The sequence below is a fragment of the Oryx dammah genome, unplaced genomic scaffold (assembly GCF_014754425.2).
Source record: "Oryx dammah isolate SB20612 unplaced genomic scaffold, SCBI_Odam_1.1 HiC_scaffold_18, whole genome shotgun sequence".
NCBI classification, from domain to species: domain Eukaryota; kingdom Metazoa; phylum Chordata; class Mammalia; order Artiodactyla; family Bovidae; genus Oryx; species Oryx dammah.
This window is the reverse complement of record NW_024070202.1, coordinates 52174258-52195629: the sequence shown is the minus strand read 5'-3', so window position 1 is coordinate 52195629 and position 21372 is coordinate 52174258. Positions and strand designations below refer to the sequence as shown.

The window sequence follows — 21372 nt, the reverse complement described above, 5'->3', positions numbered from 1 at the left end:
GCTCCCCAGGTGATGCTAATGTACAGCTGGAATTGAGTCTGGTTTCAACTCAGAATTTCTATATAATAAAACCATGCATCATGACAAAACTGTAAGCACTACAGTGGGAAAATTATTACTTCTCTAGGTCTTCATCCAGCAGAGTCCTTAGACTTTTTATTGGAATATGATGTTTGTCACTCAAATTCCTATTAAAAAAATGCTTTCTGGAACTCTGCTCTAGCAGCTATATAAGATAGACTTTGTACGTAGGATAAATCTCATGTTACTTACGTAATTCAGTCCTGATGTTTTTCCCTTTCCTATGCTCATTCTTTCTATTCTTCCCAAGAGGAAGGTCAGCTGGTTAAGAGTATCAGAACATCATCCTTGTCATCCCCTTTTTAACTTGGGTTCATGGTTCAGGCATATACTAGGAATGGAGCTGACAACATGCACTGGTTTCTCTCCTAATGGTGTAGAGGCCACAGGAAGTTTCACTGGACCTAGGGATGGCAGTGTCCTACATTTCTCCAGACCTGGCACAGAGAAGAGACCCCAAGTCACTGAGAAGTACTTTACTGATGCCAATCATTCCTCAGAACAGATGGGGAAACTGAGTCTCAGAGGAAACCTGAATTGCAGCCCTCTCTTGGACACTAACCTCAAGTATTACCCTTGGGCCTTGGAAAAGTCACTTGGATCCTTTGGACAGCAGTTTCATCATCTATAGCAATCAAGAAGTTGAACTGGAAGATTGCTAAGTCACTTTTTATTTCTAAAATTCTGTGATTCCAGTTAACCAGTATTTATAAAAGTGTGGAACATTATAAAAGCACATAAAAGTCCGGAACACTATAAAAGCACATAAAAGTCCATGCAGAGAGAAGGGTGGAGGACCCCTCATCAATACTATTTTTATTACCTTCTTCCTAGATTTTACCAGTTGTCATTTTCACTTTTAATATTAAGGCTGTGGGACTTAATTAATCTTTTTTAAAATACTGAGCTATCAACAGATGGCATGCTGAATACAAATATACCACAAACAAACATTTGGTCCTGAAGAAGATCAAGAACTGGAGTTCATTTCCCCTTCTCATTTGGGTTCAATACTCTGTGGTCTTTCTTTTTATTGCCCATGCCTCCAAATTGGCTGTTTGTGTTCCAAGATAGATCAGTTCCAAAGTTGGTTACAAACTTTCCATACTTTTTATTTTTTTTAACCGGCCAGTTCCTCTTGGTTCACATAACAGAAAAGTGCATCATCACTTGCAACTTTAGTTAAAGCAATGGTGTTAATAAGGCCTAGCTAAATAGAAAATGCTCAGACTTTCTGAGTGCTGACAGTTGTCAAATTCACCTAGTTCATATGGCCACATTTCTGAAGTTCTTTTTAACAGCCCATCTGTGAGCAATAGGATCAGATGACTAAGAACTACAGGGCAGAAGCACTATGACTTTGAATCAGATTTTCCCATTACCCAGCTATAGAGTCTGTTTCTCTCTGACCCATATAAAGTTCAGCATTTAAGACCCTATGTGATTTTAATCCCATCACTTAGCGCCCTGGCTGTATGAATATGAAGGAAAACATGAATTTGTTTGAATTCCAGACGCCCTGAACATTCTCTGGGAACTCATCAGCCCCCTAAGCTAAAGCTATAGGTTTAAATCTAAATCTAACTCTGTAGGTTTCAACCTAAATTTCATGATAAACAAAAACTGAATAGATCTGTCTTCCCTGTCTTTGATCATTCTTTTTCCAAAATTACTATGACTGCATTAGAACAATAGAATGCAGTCAACACATGCAATCACTAGCCGCTGGCCAGATAACACATTCCAAACTTTATTTCCTAAAGGAGATTTTATCAAGTTTGTGCTCTTATAAATAGGAGAAAGAGAGAAATATAACTTGGCAAATGGAAGCATTCATTAATTTATCCATTTATTCAACAAACATTAATTTAGTATCTACTACATTCCAGGGAGCTTATAGCCTAGCAGCAGAAATAACCTCACACACACAATCAAACCACTAAATAAGTGGAGGGTATGTTGGATGAAAAAAATGGTCTGGTCTAAATTCAAGAGGTTAGTGATTTGGGGAGGGGCAAAAAAGTGATTCTTCTGTTACCTTAAAAGTAAGGAAGTGTACCACAGAAAGATATCACTCCTCCTTAATAATGATTGTTGAGCAAGCTTGAGCAGCCAGAAGCCATCCCTATTTCATTTGCACTGTCCCCTTTTCAAAAACACTCGGACCCAAATCATAGATCCTATCCTGGTTCTGTTTCTTCATTTCATTTATTCCATCCTTAAAAAGTAGGTACTTCATAACTACTGAATAAACTCACAAGGCCACAGTACTGTAAACCAAAAGTGCCTGAAATAAATATGCAAGCATTCTAGGCTATAAATGTTTCTGAAGTTTAGGTTACAGCCTCATCAAATTGTATTCTGATTTTTCTAGAGCAGCAGATTACAACCAGGGATAATTTTTCGCTCCCCTCACAGGGAACATTTGGCAATGTCTGGAGACATTTTTAGTTGTAACAGTTTAGGAGGTGCTACTGGCATCTGGTCGGAGAAGGCGATGGCACCCCACTCCAGTACTCTTGCCTGGAAAATCCCATGGACAGAGGACCCTGGAAGGCTGCAGTCCATGGGGTCGCTGAGGGTCGGACACGACTGGGCGACTTCACTTTCACTTTCACGCATTGGAGAAGGAAATGGCAACCCACTCCAGTGTTCTTGCCTGGAGAATCCCAGGGACGGGGGAGCCTAGTGGGGCTGCCGTCTCTGGGGTCGCACAGAGTCAGACACGACTGAAGCGCCTTAGCAGCAGCAACTGGCATCTGGTGGTTAAAAAACAGGAATGTTGAGAGTCACACTACAGTGCCCAGGACAACCCCCCAACCCTCACCCTAACAACAAAGAACTAGCTGACCCAAAATGCCAACAGTGCCCAGATGAAGAAATCCTATAAGAGAGATTGGAAGTTGTGTCTTGGGAGCCACATAAATGGGCTGTGATTATCCTTGCTTAGGCCCTACAAGGACCCTAGTGTAAATCATTTTCCTCACTAGCCATGCAATGTTCAAACCTGCAGAGATTTATTTCATTCATTTTCTATTTGTTTAATAAACAGACTGGAAGCACTGAAGGGAAAAATATTCCAGCAATGAAGTAAGATGAAAGCTATTAGTAACCCTAGTTTGACTTAAGTGAATAGTAGGAAACAACATCTGCCATCAGGAAGTGAGTTGTAGAAACTGAAAAAAAAAGTTAAGAGTGTTTAAAAAGCTCTGGTTCAAACAAATGTCTATGTGAACCAATGGGTAGCTTGAAAACAGTGAAGACATTTCCGTTTCTTATGTCTTTGATAGAATGGAAAGAGCTTTTATTTTCTTTAGCGTGGTAATCATTCATATTTATCCTATGACATGCCCTAAAAGCTTAAAGAATAACAAACTCCCAAGGGTAAACACAGAATTTTGTGAGCGAGTGAGACCTCTGAATGAATCCTTACCATTGTATGCTTGGATAAAACAAGATTTCCATGCATTGAACAGTACAAGTCTTTCTATTTGGGAAGTAAGCTTCCACCACTTTGAAGGGCTCTAGCTACTTCTCAAGGATAACAAACATAAACTCCCCCAAGGTATGACTCCTTCCCCATTCAAGTTCAGCGCTCTAGTCTCAGTGCTCCTATCACCAGCCCTTGCTTGGCTTATTTTTACACTGTTCGCTGTTCCATGTCATTTATTTGGTAATACTTGACATCAACAAGTGCCACCAAATACATCAATACCAGAAGCCTGAAAATTTAAAAAGAATCAAAACACATGCAGCCTGCTTTGTACCAAGCCATCTGAAGCTAGGTATTTTTTGTAATAATGAAAATGTGAGGTCATGTGGATGGGAGAGATGGTTCCAGATTCCTGAAAAAGGCTCATGGTCAACTGGTCTCAGGTGCACCAAATGTGGTTTTAGGTTCCTGCCTGTGATCCCAAGAAGAAAGAGTACTCAGCTTATTCAAGGAGGTATAAAAATGCCATGGAACCCCCAAATCATCTCATCATCGAGGACAGTTTTTAACAATTTCAGAAGGATGTATATTCATTTCAAAGGAATGCCTTAAAAAGCATCACAAACTAGGGGCTTAAAGCAATAGAAATTTACTGTCTCATGGTTCTAGAGCCTAGATGTTCAAAATCAACATGTCAGCAAGACCATGTGCCCTTTGAAACCTGCAGGGGAATCCATCCTTATCTCTTCCTAACTTCTCCTGGTTTTCTGGCCATCTTTGGCATTCCTTGGTGTGCAGCTGCATAACTTCAATCAATAACATGGCCTTCTTGTGTCTTTACATTACACCATCTGCTTAGAAGGATGCCTGCCATCTCAGATGGCAAGTCCACTCTACACCAGAGTGACCTCATCCTAATTACATCTACAAGATCCTGTCTCCAAATAAGGTCACTTTCCAAGGTACTGGGGATTCAGACTTCAATATATTTTTTGACAGGAAACACAATTCCAGGCACAACAGGATGTAAACTATGAATGTATATTTTTTTTAACCAAAACAGGGAAATTTAACTTTAATACAAACTCAAGGATCATTTGTACTCCCTCCTACAAAGAGCAAAAGATGGAGACACCTGGTGGCTCCCTTCATCCTAAAGGTGAAAAGAAAGGAAGAACAAGGCAAAAAGGAATTAATCTAAAGCAAAGAGTCGTGTCTACCTGGTGTTGCTGCCACTTTCAGACACATCCATGAACTCAGTCAGCTGGAGTATCTTCTCCCCCAGGGCAGGTATGCTTCAAGTTTATAATAAACTCCAGAAGGCTAATGCACACGCAAGAGATGAACTAATTCTTATTTGCTCAATGGCAGAATGCAGAATAAGCACCCACCTGCACAAAATGATTTCAGGAATGCCAAGAGGGTCTATCATTCCAAAAGAGCTCCTCCATCCTCCCAACACTGTTACTGAAATCCCTGACACTTCCCCACTTCTCCTGGTTTGGGTGCCTGGGCCAGAAGCTCCCAATGTAGTATTGACCACTGCCCTTCATACTGTTTCAACTATTTTGCCTAAGTTATTTAATACACAGAATAATCCTATGAAGTAGATACTATTATACCTACAATTTACAGGTAAGAAACTAACGCACAGGGAGATTTAATAATCTTAGCAAAGCTGAGATCCAAAGTGGCCCCCAAGCTATCAACCATGTTACCATATTGCCTTTCAACAGTTGGGAGAAACACAGTAACTAACTTACTATCATGCCCATTTAGATCAGAGTGTTAGGATATTTAATCCTCTCAGTAGAGAACTAAGACAGCAGTTTTTTTGTTTTTCAAACTGTCTTTCCTGTACCACTTGTATCAAAATGAGGGAAGAGGTACACACACCTGGACTCTACCCTCAGACACAACTGATTCAGAATCTCAGTGGCCAGAAATCTGCATTTTGACAGACAAATGAGTGGATTAATGTTTGAGAACCACTGGCCCTACAGGAACGGAATAGGGAAAAGTCCAATGTTAAGGTTAACTAGAAAAAGCCACAGAGAGGTGACAAGGCAATGGGGACCCCGTAATCAATGGTTGAATGACTCAGGGGGTCCTGAGCAGAGAAGAACTTGGTCGCTGGAGAGGTAATGCTGATCACGGAGGTTTGATAGCAGAAGTAGGCCAGCCACAGCCTCTGACTTGGATGCACATGCCCTGTCCTGTTAGAAATGGTTATTTGCTGAGTCAGGACAGCATTTTCTGTTCATTTGGATGAAAAGCATGGTTGCAGGCAAGGGAGAGCAACTAGAGCACATAGATTCAGAAATTCTTACTCTGACTCTATTTGAATGAGCAGGGTTTCATAAACAGAATAAGTACTGGTGTGAGATTAAAGCAAGTGATATGATGGAGGATCCAAGAGACTTAAGTCCTGTGTTTGGTTCAGTCACTGATTATAGCCTCCCTGAGGCTCAGGCTCTTGATCTGTAAAATGGGGGAAATAACACCTGCTTTGAAGGTCCTCACATACAGGACGTGAACTCATTGAGACATAGTACTCTATTATTGCTATTCCAAGGCCTCTAAAAATCTCTTGACTCAGAATATATATGCCACACTCATTCCCTAAGACCATTAATAACACAACAAAGGGCAACTGAAAATGATGCTCTGCCTTACTCTGTGCATCCCTCTATGCCTCTGCCAGGAAAGACAACATAGTCACCTAAATTCATTCTAAAGTACAAATTGCATTGTAGGCCTCCTGCACTGGAGAAACACAACACACACACACACGAGGATAAGTGGAAGCTAAAGACACCAAAAGACAAATTCACTCTTCTTACCCTATCTCATCCACACTGGTGTGCTCTACTAATTATCTGAAGAGCTGGGCTACTATTTCTGCTTCTACCTCTGCTTCCCCTCCTCAGCATACTCCAGTGCACACCCCTTGCTTTTGCGCCAGATCGGTACAATTATAGTTATTCAGATCATTGCAGCAAAACTCAACCAAGCAACAACATAATCAGTATTTTCTAAATCATTCTTCCTTAAATCTGAAAACTTCTGAGTCCACATTGCCTCCTCCTCTGTAGGAGGAGGCTTTCCTCTGTAGGCTTTCCGTGCCTTTCAAGTAACTTGCCCTCCACTTCATTTTGATCAAATCGTGGTATTACAGAGATATGGTAAAAAAGAATATAATTTTGAATAAAATAAGATACCAAAAAAAAATAATAATAAAATAAAATAAAATAAGATACCAAAAAAATCGATAAATAAAAATGTACTTGTGAAATCAGGATTAGAATTCATAGTAGATAATATGATGGTTAATGTATGCCTACATCCTTTCAATAGCTATTTATATCACCTTTAAAATATATATATTGATGCAATATCTGCTAATTAATTATGCATAATACTATTAGGAATTGTGGAGGATACCAAGATGGGTGCAGTGGACACCAACTTGCCCTAGATCCTGGTCTGCTCCATTCATTCTTTAGTTAAGTGATCTTTTCTTGTCAGGGAAATAAAAGACTATTTTCTATTCTTATTATGAATATAACTTAGAACTTTACAAGTTTGTGAAGAGAAGCAGATGAGTGAAATAAGACACTAAATGTGTATAATATCTATTCTGAGGTCTCTGTAATGTCTAAGAAGTAATCCAGAGGGAGAGACTCAAGGGTTCCAGCTAGAAGCCCACGTCAAGGACTACAGGTCCCCTTTGCACTCTTCCCTGTACACCCAGCCCTCTCCTGTCACTCACAGAAGTATGCAAATACCCACCTTTCTGTTCTCCAGTTTGAAACTCTGATTACTAATGCAGCCCTCTCCCTTTAGGTCCAAAGGCAACCCAGTGCTCTCCCACAGGGTGAAGTTGCCAGCACCTGTTACCCCAAGGCAATCCAAGAACACTTCAATGTTCCCACCCTTGGTTTAAATTCTTCCTAGTTCTCTGTGTAGATTCTCTGGAAGTCCAAACAATCACAAGCATTAAGGATACAATATAGGCCTCCTGTTTTCAGTCGAGGCTGCAAGAACACTGCAGCTTTCACTGCCGCTTTTTCCCCTCAATGATGCCAGTTCAGTTCAATAAACAAATGGATATTTGCCCTTGCCCCTGAGAAAACACATAGGCATTAGGGCAGAGTTCCTGTGTTCTGATAACATTTAATTGTGCTAGTTCTCAACCCTCTCTACACCCACACACTCATGGACCACATTTATTCCACTGACTTCAAAAGCCATTCAACATGTTGGAAATATGTGTGAGAACACTGAGGGGAGTTTGAAATTAGTTTCAACCCTCTTTCTGTATGTGTGGGCTTGGTTCATGTAGTAGATAGGATTTTAGAAGTACATATTTGATTTTTAAAACATTCATTTGTTTATACTGGGTTTAAAATCATCAAAAATAAATCAGGATTTCTATTGCCAGTCTTTGTGTTTTTCATAATAAATAACAGTCATTCATCCTTGTCCAATAAATATTTATAGGTTTAAATTAGGGAAAGCTTTTCAAGAGAATTTCCATTCATTCTTTATCCACCAACTTCCATATGGCAGCCAGCACAGGAGGAGTTTCAGGAAAGAAGCAGGAAGCAGACTAGGGCTTCCAGGCACAGAGGGAAGAGAGTACTGACAACAGAAAGAAGCTGTCATTAAATCCATACAGATGTTGTCATTCACTAGTTCACTTTTTTTGTATAAGATTCACCAGGCCCATCCCAGAGAGTGTGATCTAAGTCTGAAAGGAGCCTAAGAATATGCATTTTAACACGTCCCTTCCTCCTTCCCATTAACCTTTGCCACACTACCCCTATGCTGGTGCATTCAACACATATTTAAAAGTCCAGATTCAGTGGCATGTCTTCAAGGTGGAGCTGACTCTTAGTCTTTGGTGCATATCTGGGTAGAAATCCAGGCACATTAGCAATAGGAGCTGATAGCACTATCAACTGTGTACAATTTTTCTAATATTCAGTTTAATATGAATTGTTGAAAGTTTAAAATGCTCTATTTCCTTCTCATATATTTCTGGACTTTGCTCCAGGACCAAGCTGTAGGATATTTATATACACTCAGTTCTGAAAGAGATGGGAGTACCAGACCACCTGACCTGCCTCTTGAGAAATATGTATGCAGGTCAGGAAGCAACAGTTAGAACTGGACATGGAACAACAGACTGGTTCCAAATAGGAAAAGGAGTATGTCAAGGCTGTATATTGTTACCCTGCTTATTTAACTTATATGCAGAGTACATCATGAGAAATGCTGGGCTGGAAGAAGCATAAGCTGGAATCAAGATTGCTGGGAGAAATACCAATAACCTCAGATATGCAGATGACACCACCCTTATGGCAGAAAGTGAAGAGGAACTCAAAAGCCTCTTGTTGAAAGAGGAGAGTGAAAAAGTTGGCTTAAAGCTCAACATTCAGAAAACGAAGACCATGGCATCCGGTCCCATCACTTCATGGGAAATAGATGGGGAAACAGTGGAAACAGTGTCAGACTTTATTTTGGGGGGCACCAAAATCACTGCAGATGGTGATTGCAGCCATGAAATTAAAAGACACTTACTCCTTGGAAGGAAAGTTATGACCAACTTAGATAGTTTATTCAAAAGCAGAGACATTACTTTGCCAACAAAGGTCCGTCTGGTCAAGGCTATGGTTTTTCCAGTGGTCGTGTATGGATGTGAGAGTTGGACCATGAAGAAAGCTGAGCGCTGAAGAATTGATGCTTTTGAAGTGTGGTGTTGGAGAAGACTCTTGAGAGTCCCTTGGACTGCAAGGAGATCCCACCAGTCCATTCTAAAGGAGATCAGCCCTGGGTGTTCATTGGAAGGACTGATGTTGAAGCTGAAACTCCAATACTTTGGCCACCTCATGTGAAGAGCTGACTCATTGGAAAAGACCTTGATGCTGGGAGGGATTGGGGGCAGGAGGAGAAGGGGACGACAGAGGATGAGATGGCTGGATGGCATCACCGACTTGATGGACATGAGTTTGAGTGAACTCTGGGAGTTGGTGATGGACAGGGAGTCCTGGCGTGCTGCAATTCATGGGGTCGCAAAGAGTAGGACACGACTGAGTGACTGAACTGAACTGACTGACTGTATATTTTTCTATAAGCATGAAAATGGAATTATATAAGAAAAAAGAATAATATAATGAAAAATAAAACATGATCATCAAAATAAAGGTGGTTTGTTTTAGAATTATATTAGTCATCTATAGCTGCATAACCAACGGCCTCAAAATTCAGTGGCTTAGTATAGCAAATATTTAAATCATCTAACAGTGTATTTGAAATCCAAATGTGACTTAGCTGAATGGTTCTGTACAGGGCCTTTCACAGGCTTTAATCCACGTGGCAGGGCTGGAGTTTCTCTCAAAGCCCAAATGGGGAAAGACCCACTTCCAAGCTCACTCACATGGCCACTGGTAGGATTCAGTTCCTCCCAGGCTTCTGGTTTGAGGACTTAGTTCCTCAATGGCTATTGGCTAAAGTTCTGCCTCAGTCAACTTCCTCACACATCTCTCCAACTCGGCACCTTGCTTCCCACACAAGCAAACAAGAGAGCAAGAAAGGAAAGAAGATGATACCAAGGTCTTTTGTAACCTGATCATGGAAGTGACTACTCCATCATTTTTGCCACACTTTATTATTTAGAAGCAAATCAACAAATCCAGCCCACTCTAAAGTGGGGGGAATGTTACACAAAGGCATAAATACCAAGAAGTTGAGGAGGAGGAATCACTGGGAGCCATCTCAGATGTTGTCTATCACAGAACACATGAATTTGCTTTTTTTTATTGTCAGTTTATCATCCTACTTATGGTTTGCTAAAACTAAATGTAAATGTAAAACAAACTTTTCTGATACAGGTTAGGGAGTGTATTCTGGGGTAGAGTATAGTAGTACTGAAAAGATTCTGAAGTTACTAATTGAATTTAGGTTTCTAAATGAGGAGTTGTACACCTACAATGCTAACCAAAAGGAAAGAGTGTTAGTTACTATATCACTTCAGAATGCTTTCTGATATAGGTAACTGAAAATCTGAATAGCTGTGGCTTAAAAATAAAAGCATAAGGAGAAGTCTAGAGGCAGATAGCTGTTGAATTGTTTCAGTAGATTGGCAGCACAAAAGCAGCATCTTCTTCTATTCTTTTGGTCTTTTAATTATATATGTCAGCTCATGGTCAAAAGATGACTTCTCTACATTAAGGTGATACATCATTTTCTAAGTAGGAAGAAAAGGGTAAAGGGCCATACCAAATGCCTCTGTTTATTTTCATAAGACAGATAAAGCTTTCCGGAAGTCTAGCCCAGCAGACTTCCACTTAATCTCGTTGGCTAGAACAGGGTCACATGTCTACTCTAAACTGACCACTTGACAAGGAGACTAAGATTACCATGGCAAGTCTAAACCATCTATAACTTATCTCTAAGATAAAAGAATTATTTCCATGACCTGAACAAATGAAGGTTCACTGGCAGAAAAGTGGGACTGTGGGTGTCAGGCAGACAACACACATCCTCTATAAACATCTTGTTATTATTTACATGTTCCATATATCCAGTATAATCACAGTTTCATAATTTTATCACAATTTTCACAAAAATCTAAAATGATATTTTCTCATGGAAACAGAATAGACAAGCATCTTTGCTTATTAAATCCCAAATGTACTTAAAGTTTCCTTCTTGGAAATTCTTTATCCAGAAATAAAATGTCCAAATTTTGAGACAAAAAATATGAGCCCGTGTTTTTTAATCCTGTGTACATGGAAAACTCTTTTTTAATATTTCCATCACATACACTTAACAAAATGACTTACTGCACTAGCCAACAACTATTATTAAAACACAATGAGACAGATTGCTTTTCTTGACGTCTGCTGCTAGATTTTTGCTAACTTATGTTTCAAAAATTATAGCATCATAAGTCAATGTTGTACAAAAGTATTTAATGTCATTTATAAAAATCTAATAACATAAACTCTTGACTCCTTATAAAGCATCTATTAAGACATACAAATACTGAAGTTTATTTATGCCTTTGATTTTGAAGTCTGATTCTTGCCAGAAGGGCAACTTGTTCCATAGTTTACAGAACAGAAAATCAGCTCATGGAGGAGCAGCTCAACCTCATCTGAAGCATCCCCATTCTAAGAAACTAAATGGCACCTGCATGTCTTGGTTTTTGTGTTTGTCCAAAAGTAAACTTCTAATTCTTGCTCTGCTCCAAATTTATGTGAGCAAATACAGTTCTCTCTGAGTAACAGCTTCTCTGAGACTTCCTCTAGAGGGGTAAGAAGGTCATGTCCCTGAGGAATGGGACTCCAGAGTGACAGCTTTGATGAGGGATAAATCAAACCAATGATGCATATGAACAATGAGCACACTAGAGATAATCAGAAAAAGGCACCACTTTTCATTCAATGATGTTCAAATTCACATTCAAGCCTAGTTGCCTTTTTCATTGGCTATGGAATGTAGCATTCAGATGATGGAGGGTGTGTGATGATAGCAGACAGTATTGGAAAAGCCCAGGAAAGTTTCTAAGCCTGAATTCCAAGCCTGTGCCTGCCATTAAGTGGGAAAGTATTCTTGATCTGGTCATCTGACAGCTTTGTCCATCAATTTCTCTCTCTCAAATGGATCTCCTTGTCTTTAGGAATCCCTTCAGATTTAAGATTTATGAATTTGAATTTAAATTTAAAGATTTATGAATTTAAGAATCTATGAATCTGCTAACACAACTATGCTTGGATGGAATTGTGAACTACCTTTAAATGGAATGACTGATTACTAACAGAATTTTGTTGGGTTCAATCGATTATGAATGTTTCAAAATGTATAATGAGGATATTTTTCAAAATATTCCCTCTGATTTTCACCTATTCACGCTAAATAGGTATACAGAAATGTCTATATTCATGCTGAGAAAAGGACATTTCTCCTAACCTCACACAGTGCTATATTTCAAGTCTATGTCTTAGAAGACAGTGAGAGACTTACAGGAGACCTGGAGATAGGAATGGGGTAGGCAGAGAAGGGACATAAGGGGAAAGATGTACATTCACAGGGAAATAGTGTGGAGGGCAGGGGTGAACCTAGGCCTGGAAATCAGGAAATTAGAGTTCTAATTTCAGCTTTTCCATTGATTTACTTGGGACCTTAAGAAATCTGGTCCATTTAAATTGTGCCTCAGTTTCCTTATCTGCCAATTAGAGAGAGAGTTCTTGGCTAGGTGCCCAGGATTGTGAGAACATGATGTGCAGGGCCATGGAAATTCAGTCAGTACCAAAAAGGCAAAACATCCTAGTTACTAGATGTCCTAACTTAAAATAGAAACATTAACAAGAGTAATTTCTTTAATAATCAAAATGTGAATGTTCTAGGAAGCATATCATTCTGGGTGAAAATTAAGCAAACAGGTCTAATTAGAAGAGCTTATAGTCCCAGGGATACAAAAGCAAAAGGAAGTTAGACTTGAAGAAGGACAAGTTCCAGTTTTGCCCCTTATCATCCATGTGACCTTGGGTAATTTCTTAACCTCCAACAGTAGCCTCATTATGTAAAATGAGAATAATGGCACGTACCTCAGAGGTTGTGGTAAAGATGATTACAGATGGAAGTTAGTTCTTTTGAAGCGCTGATGAGGTTTGAATTTACATCCACCATGTACTTTGCAACTGATAGTTCCTCTTATTTCCATTGCCTATTTAAAAACGTAGTCACCCAGAACAAGTAATTTTTAATGATGTTTATTGAGTATTTACTATATTGCAATGCTCTATCCCCATGCCAAGCACTTTGCATAAATTTTTTCCTGTCCTCCTCACAAATGCCTATCAATATTACTATAACTGTTGCAGAAATGGAAGTAGAGAGAAACTAAAGATTATTTCTGGCTTCACTGTGTTTCTTTAACCTGCCTTTTCTCTTTTCAACTGCCTTTTCTCTCTTCAATTGACTTTACTTTTATTTTAAGCCACGTTACATTCTTAAGACTAAAGCAGCAACTAACTAAGGAATATATTTATATAACATGTTATTTTTGTCATGTTGCTTTCCACCCCTGGAGACTTGCTCTAAATTCACTTGGATATTTGAAGATAAATCACACTCACTGCAGTTTTGGAAAGCATGAAAAAAGTAGCCACTCAAATTTTCTAAGCAACTTAAAACTTAAGAATTTCCAAAATGTTCACTGAAAAAAGCATTTCTATTTATGTTTAGAAAAATTAAATTATCAGTAAGAAATCTTACATATATGGCACATGTTGATAGATCCTCACTAAGGACCAATTGTGTATAAATGTGTATGACCTCATCCTAACACTGTTCTCAGAGACTAGGCTGTGGGAATTCTTACAGTCACCAGAGGGTTAAACTCAATAATCTCTCTCTCTCTTTTTTTTTCTTTTGGTCAATGTGCCTTTTAATTATGAAATACTAATTGCCTTAGAGAAAATTTGAAAAATATTTTTTAAGCAATGTGGTATTAAAGAATCAATATCTTTCCAATCAGACTGGAAATTCAAATCTACCTCTTCTTTACCTGGACAATTTATTAAACTTCACATTTTTCTATTAAATGGCAATAATAAATTACAGAGTTGCTGTGAGTTAAATGAGAACAGCATTTGATCATGAGAGCCAGTCAACAAATGTTAGTAACTATCCATTCCTTTGGAAAAGAATCTGTAGGCAAACATGCTTAAATTCTGTTCTGTAAAGAGACAGGAATCCTTGGTTCCTGTAAAGTCCTTACCAGCCTCCTTTGGCAATAGACTATTTTCTATAAAAGTGATGGCCCTCTTCTATTAAGTGCCCCCTTCAGGGCATTCATGGACCACCGTTGCCCAACCTTTGATTCAGATTAAGAATACCTTGCTCTAGTGCATTGATTTTGACTTCACCAAATCCTCTTACAAAATAGGGTCATCTTTAAAAATAAAATTCTTTGGGGACCTTTCAAAGGAAAAGCACAGACCTTTATTTTTAACAGCTTTGGGAAAATCCAGTACCAGAGCAAAACCCTATAGTAAACAAGTATCTACACAGAAACTTCATTGAAAGATTGATCTGACTTGCCACACATTTAGAACAATCTTTTAAAACACACAAATGTTTACTTCTGAGTCTAGATCTAAACAGGGAAAGAAAACATTAGAACAGCAATAAATTTATTTAACTTCCTTTAGATAACTATGGACATAGCTTTTTTATGTATTACATATTCTTAGGACATTGGACAACAGATCAAGAAACAGAATGTTTTAGAAAATAAATATTAACTATTGGTAAGCATCATGTATTTTTTCCAAAAGAAGTTTATTGTGTTTAACCAAAAGTGGCTCCTTGGCACTGAGAGGCTCCATGGAGTCACATAAGTCCTCATTCTTTAATCCTGAGTTTGCCTGGATTGCTGCTGCTGCTGCTGCTAAGTCATGTCAGTAGTGTCCGACTCTGTGCAACCCCATAGATGGCAGCCCACCAGGCTTCCCCATTCCTGGGATTCTCCAGGCAAGAACACTAGAGTGGGTTGCCATTTCCTTCTCCAGTGCATGAAAGTGAAAAGTGAAAGTGAAGTCGCTCAGTCGTGTCCGACCCTCAGCGACCCCATGGACTGCAGCCTTCCAGGCTCCTCCGTCCATGGGATTTTCCAGGCAAGAGTACTGGAGTGGGGTCCCATTGGATTGCTGCTGGCAGTCATCAACGTGTTTATATTTCAAACCACATAAGTTTCCTTCATATAGCTGCCACCACTGTGCAGTTAAACTGGCTCTGTCCTATACTTCTGGTGGTAATTTTTTTACCCCATGCTTTAGTCTATATAATCCTTCCAGATGGATAAAAGCTCCTGAAAATTAATTCTGTGGGAAAGAATGCTGTTGGGAAAGGGGCCAGGCTTGCATCCTGTCCCCACCTCTGCTGTGTTTGACTTTAGCAAGCCACCATTATGTCTCTGAATCTATGTATCTTCTTTTGTAAAATGACAACCTACCTTCCCAGATTGGTTTGAAACCCTAAATCCCATGGAGACAATACATGTAGAAGCACTTAGTAACAGTTAACTGCTACATGACTACAAACTAATTTGATTATTTTCTAGTGGCTACCAAAAGGGACTAGTACAGGTGTTGCTTCTGCTGCTAAGTTGCTTAAGTGGTGTCTGACTCCTTGCAACCCTATGAACCATTGCCTGCCAGGCTCTTCTGTCTATGAGATTCTCCAGGCAAGAATATTGGAGTGGGTTGCCATGATTTCCTTCAGTGGATCTTCCTGACCCAGGGATTGAACCCACATCTCTTTATGTCTTCTACACTGGCAAACGGTTCTTTACCATTAGCACCACTTGGGAAGCCCCTAGAGAGAGCAGAGGTGACATTAACAGCAAGAAGAAAATTAGGAAGGCAGTTAAGAAAATGTTAAGAGAAAACTTAGTTTTTGAATTGAAGAAACAGTAAAGTTTTGAATAAAGACAAATTCAACCTGTACTGGGCCTCGCACATGGTCCTAGTGGTAAAGAATCTGCCTACCAATGCAGGAGATATAAGAGACACAGATTCGATCCCTGGGTCAGGAAGATGCCCTGGAAGAGGGCATGGCTTTAATCCTTAAAGCTCAAGATTAAGCAGCAATCCAGACAAGCTGCAATATTCTTGCCTGGAGAATCTCATGGACAGAAGAGCCTGGTGGGTTATGATCCATAGGGTTGCAAAGAGTCGGACTCAACTGAAGCAACTTGGCATGCATGCACAACTCTCTCTAGCAGGCAAACCTGAAGCTCAAAGTTCATCTTAGGCTTTTCTCTCTCCTTATCCTTGAAGTAACCAAGTCCTGGGGACTCTTCCTTTAACATCCCTGAAATTCATTCTTTTCTTTTCTTTTTTCATGGTCACTATTACTGTTTTGGCCCTGCCATCTCAAACTTGGGATACTGCAAGAATCTTTCTGCCTTGAGTCTCTTTTCCTTTTCCCCCACCCTAGACACTGCTATCAAATTCATGTTGGTAAATGACTGAACTGGATTGTGCCTGCATTCCTCTGCTCCAATATCTTCAACAGACACCGCCCCCCACCCCCCACCACCCCCATCACCACTGTATATAAAGTAAAACTGAGTCTGGCCTCAACCTGTCTTTTCAGCCATGGCCACACAGGTCTATCTGCCTGTGACACTCACTGCATCATCCTTCCTTGTCCTGGGGCCTTGATCACAGCGTTTTCCAAATCCCTTCTTCCTTCCTTTCCAAGTCATACCCCATTTTCCAATCCCTGCTCAAATCCCATCACACAATGAAGATTTCTTGAATCCTCAGAGCCCACAATGATCTAATTTCCTAAGGATATTCTACCAGCTGAGTGTTGGAGAGTTGATAATCAGTCATGAACTGCTTCCCAGGTGGGGCTAGTGGTAAAGACCCCACCACCAATGCAGAAGATGTAAATGTAGGTTCGATCCCTGGGTCAGGAAAATCCCCTGGAGGAGGTCATGGCAACCCACTCATTTTCTTGTCTGGAGAAACCCATGGACAGAGGAGCCTGGTGGGCTACAGCCCATAGGGTCGAAAGAGTCGGATACAACTGAAGTGATTTAGCACATATGAACTAACTACCTCTTAACATTGTTTGTGTAGTTGTCTTGGAATGCAGTTAACTTAGATCATGTTATTTACATTTTACTGAATGCCTAGTATACTTATCCATATTACTGGGCTTTACTTGAAGGCAAGAATTTTGTCATATACCTTTAGTTTTTTCTAGAGCAGCAGTTCTCAACGTTTCACATAGCAAAGAAACACCCAGAGAACATGTTAGAAATCCACCTTGACACTACCCCTAGAGGTTTGGGTGGAGCCCAAATCTGCATTTCCCACAAATTCCGAGTGAGGCTGATGCCACTGGGTGCCTTTAAGCATTTTACACAGAACCTGTACATAAAAGCTAATATATATTTCTGCATACTCAGAAATGGGTTTTTTCTTTTTTCTTCTATTTCAAGCTCATGTTCTGTCACTTCTTCTTTTCAGATTGATTTTGAAGATGTAATTGCAGAACCAGAAGGAACACACAGTTTCGACGGCATCTGGAAGGCCAGCTTCACCACCTTCACTGTGACAAAGTACTGGTTTTACCGTTTGCTGTCTGCCCTCTTTGGCATCCCAATGGCACTCATCTGGGGCATTTACTTCGCCATTCTCTCTTTTCTGCACATCTGGGCAGTTGTACCATGCATTAAGAGTTTCCTGATTGAGATTCAGTGCATCAGCCGTGTCTATTCCATCTACGTCCACACCTTCTGTGACCCGCTGTTTGAGGCTATTGGCAAAATATTCAGCAATATCCGCATCAACATGCACAAAGAAATATAAATGACGTTTCAAGGATAGAAGTATATATGATTCTTTTTCCCTTTTAATTTTCTCAGTGCCAATTTCAAGTTGCTAGTACAGCAACAACATATGAATGAATTTCCTGGTTCAGAACAAAGATATTACTCTCTCAGTCTTCATAACTATTATTTTTCTCCTCTGAGCTATTGGGTTGTCTGTGTTGGGGGTTGTCTGAACTTTTAAAACCCATTTAAAATATTTTTCTTTCATTTGGATCATTGTTCTATTGGCTGAGATATGAACCTATTGTTAAAAGATAACTTCAGAGAAATACTGAGGAGGAAAAAAAGAACTAACAACCTCAACTGCCTGTTCTAAAATGCCGATCATTTTATGGTAAGGGAAGTATTCAAGTATTCCAGGCTATTGTCACTGAGTGTACAGATATGTGGGCAGTTTTAAGCAAACTCTTCCCTCTGAAGGGTTTAGTGAATTGTTGCCATTCACTGTAATGATTCAATGGGATCTAGTGATCTTCATCAAGTTAGAAAACATAATCTGCACATGATCTGTTGCCTTACTTTCTTGAAATTTTAACCTGTGATAGATACTTCTATGCCTGGATATTTGTTACATACATAATGACACCTAAGTGCCTTCCTGTTCCCCAGGTTTTCCTTTTAAAATAGGGTCCACCTCATCAACTTTCATTAGGTCAGCAGCCTTCCTGAAGACCAAAATTAGAAAATTCCATTACCTAATTCTTCACACTTATTTCTGACTCCAAGATATGGGATCAGATGAAGTTCATGTCTGTACTTGATCACACAACATCTTTATCCATATTGAGTATGGTCCACATCAGCCCTATTAAATGAATTAAGGGGAATAAATGGGGCCAAGCCCTCTGGGCTGGCAGAAGTGGAAGCCAACTTTCCCTGCCTCTCACTAGCTGAATGAGGTCAGCATGTCTATTCAGCTTCGTTTATTTTCAAGAATAATCACGCTTTCCTGACTCCAAACTAATCCGTCACCGGGGTGGTTTAGTGGCTGAACATTGTGTTCCCTTTTCAGCTGATCAGTGGGCCTCTGGGGAAGGGCTCATAAAATGGAGGCCATTGTGTGAGACTGTCAGAGTTGTTGCAAATGTGACCCCTTCAAATTAAAGCACTTGCAACTGTCTGTTATGCTGTGACACATGGCCCCTCCCCCTGCCACGAGCTTTGGACTTAAGCCAAGCATCACTTTGCTCAGAGAGAAGATGGGGGAGGAGGCAGTAATAAAATATGGAGGTAATTTTGCTGGAATAAATTCAAATTCTTCTGAATTCAAACTGAGGAATTTTACCTGTAAACCTGAGTCATACAGAAAGCTGCCTGGTACATCCAAAAGCTTTTTATTCCTCCTGCTCATAGTAAGATTCTTCCCTGGGGGACTTTATTTTTAACCTTCAGTTATGCTTTTATTTCCATACACCTGTTGGAATTCTGCTTGGTTTCTTTTCTTGCCTCTTCCAGTTTTCCTGGCACTTTAATCGCCAACCTGTTACCTATTTAGGTTTTTTGCATTAAAACAGACACTGGCATGGACATAGTTTTACTTTTAAACTGTGTACATAACTGAAAATGTACTATACTGAATAATTTTTAAGTGCAAAGATTTTTTTATCTTTATATGAAGAAAATCACTTGGGAAATTGTTTTGTGATTCAATCTGTAAACTGTGTATCCCAAGACATGTCTGTTCTATATAGATGCTTAGTCCCTTGTGCAAATCAAGTGCTGGTCCAAAAGACTGCTGAAATTTTTATATGCTTACTGATATTTTACACTTTTTTTATCTTGCATGTCCTATAATAAGTCTACACAATAAAAATGTTTAACAATTAAATAGTCAGATTTATTATTTTTCCCCAAAACAAGCCTGCATGTGTTGATTTCTGTATTGTGGTGTGTGTGTGTGTAAAGTGCATGTATGTAGAGTCTGTACATATTTGTAGTATGTTTTGGGGGGTGGTGGTCTTCCACTTTTCAACTATTAAAAAGTCACTTAGTTGGGACCTTTCTTCTAAGGTCATCACCATTCATGAGTTACTTCAGATAAAAGTTATAATTAATAAATATTTGTTTAGCAGTTTAATCAATATTTTGTTACTTGTCACCTAATTTGAGCCACAAACAACTTTATGTGATTGGTAACTTTCTCCATTGGTATTTGACACATTCAGGGAGGCAGTTATGCTTTGATTCTTTGCCATTTCTTAACTGGAATTTTTTAAGATGTGCATTTCAGAAGTAATTTATTTTGGCCTTGGCTAAGTTTACATTAAGATATTCTGTATTATACAGGGTTCTCCAGAGAAGCCAATAGGATATATATATATATACACATACATATATATATATACACACACATACATATATATATATACACACATACATATATATATATGAAATATACCCATGTGAATATATAAGGAAAGTACAGAGAAAGAGAGGAGTAAGAAATTGGTCCACACCAAGTTAAGGAGGCTAAAAAGTCTCAAGGTCTGCAGGTGAGTCAACAGCTACAGGAAAACTGATGGGATAGTTCCAGTCCAAAAGCTGGCAGGTTGAAACCCATGAAAAGCCTATGTTTCAGTTTGAGTTCAACGGCAGGACAAATCCAGTGTTCCAGTTCGAAGGAAGTCAGGCAGGAGCAATTCTGTCCTACTCAGAAAAAGATTGGCTTTTTGGTTCTCTTTGGTCCTTCAACTGATTGGCTGAGGCCCACCCATGTTAGAGAGGGCAATCTGCTTTATTCAGTCTACCAATTTAAATGTTAATCCCATACAAGAATTATCCTCATGAAAACACCAAGAATAAAGTTTGACCAAATATCTGGACACTCCAGTCAATTTGACACATAAAATTAACCATTACAACTTGCAAATAAAATTTTGCAAAGGAATCTTCTAACTTCTTTGCCCTGAAACTCCTTTCATGTGGTTTACAGAGTCCCTCTTGCTTGGTTCTCAAGCATGCACTGAAGCTCATTATTTAGTAATGCAGCCTGGTATTTATGTTTATCCAGCAAATCCATTTCTAGTATGCAGTGTGAAGACCTGCTTTTGACCATTGCAAGATGTCATGTCTTGGCCAAAGTTATTCCACCAGTTCAAGCAAAATCAATGAAGTGACTTTAAAGAAAAGCTTTTGCACAACAAAGGAACCATCAACAAAATAAAAAGACAGCCAACTGAAGGGAAGAAAATATTTGTAAATGATATGACTGATAAGAAGTTAATATTCAAAATATACAACTCAACATCAAAAAATAACTCAATTGAAAAATACATAGAAGATTTGAATAAATATTTTTCTAAAGAGGAAATGCAGATGGCCAACAGACATATGAAGATGCTCGACATCACTAATAATTAGGGAAATGCAAATCAAAACCATAATTAGATATCACCTCCTAGCTGTCAGAATGGCTATTATCAAAATGTACACAAAT

The 21372-nt window shown here is 39.2% G+C and overlaps 1 protein-coding gene across 3 annotated transcripts in view; it reads left to right on the top strand.

Moving 5' to 3' along the window:
* CAV1 (caveolin 1) overlaps positions 1-19764 on the top strand; it is a 36777-nt gene extending 17013 nt beyond the window's left edge. For all 3 annotated transcript variants that reach the window (XM_040260888.1, XM_040260889.1, XM_040260890.1), the window contains exon 3: positions 17572-19764. In XM_040260888.1, coding sequence (XP_040116822.1) covers positions 17572-17913 — 342 coding nt within the window. In that variant the 3' untranslated portion in view covers positions 17914-19764. The remainder of the gene's footprint in view (positions 1-17571) is intronic.
* The last annotated feature ends 1608 nt before the right edge of the window (positions 19765-21372 follow it).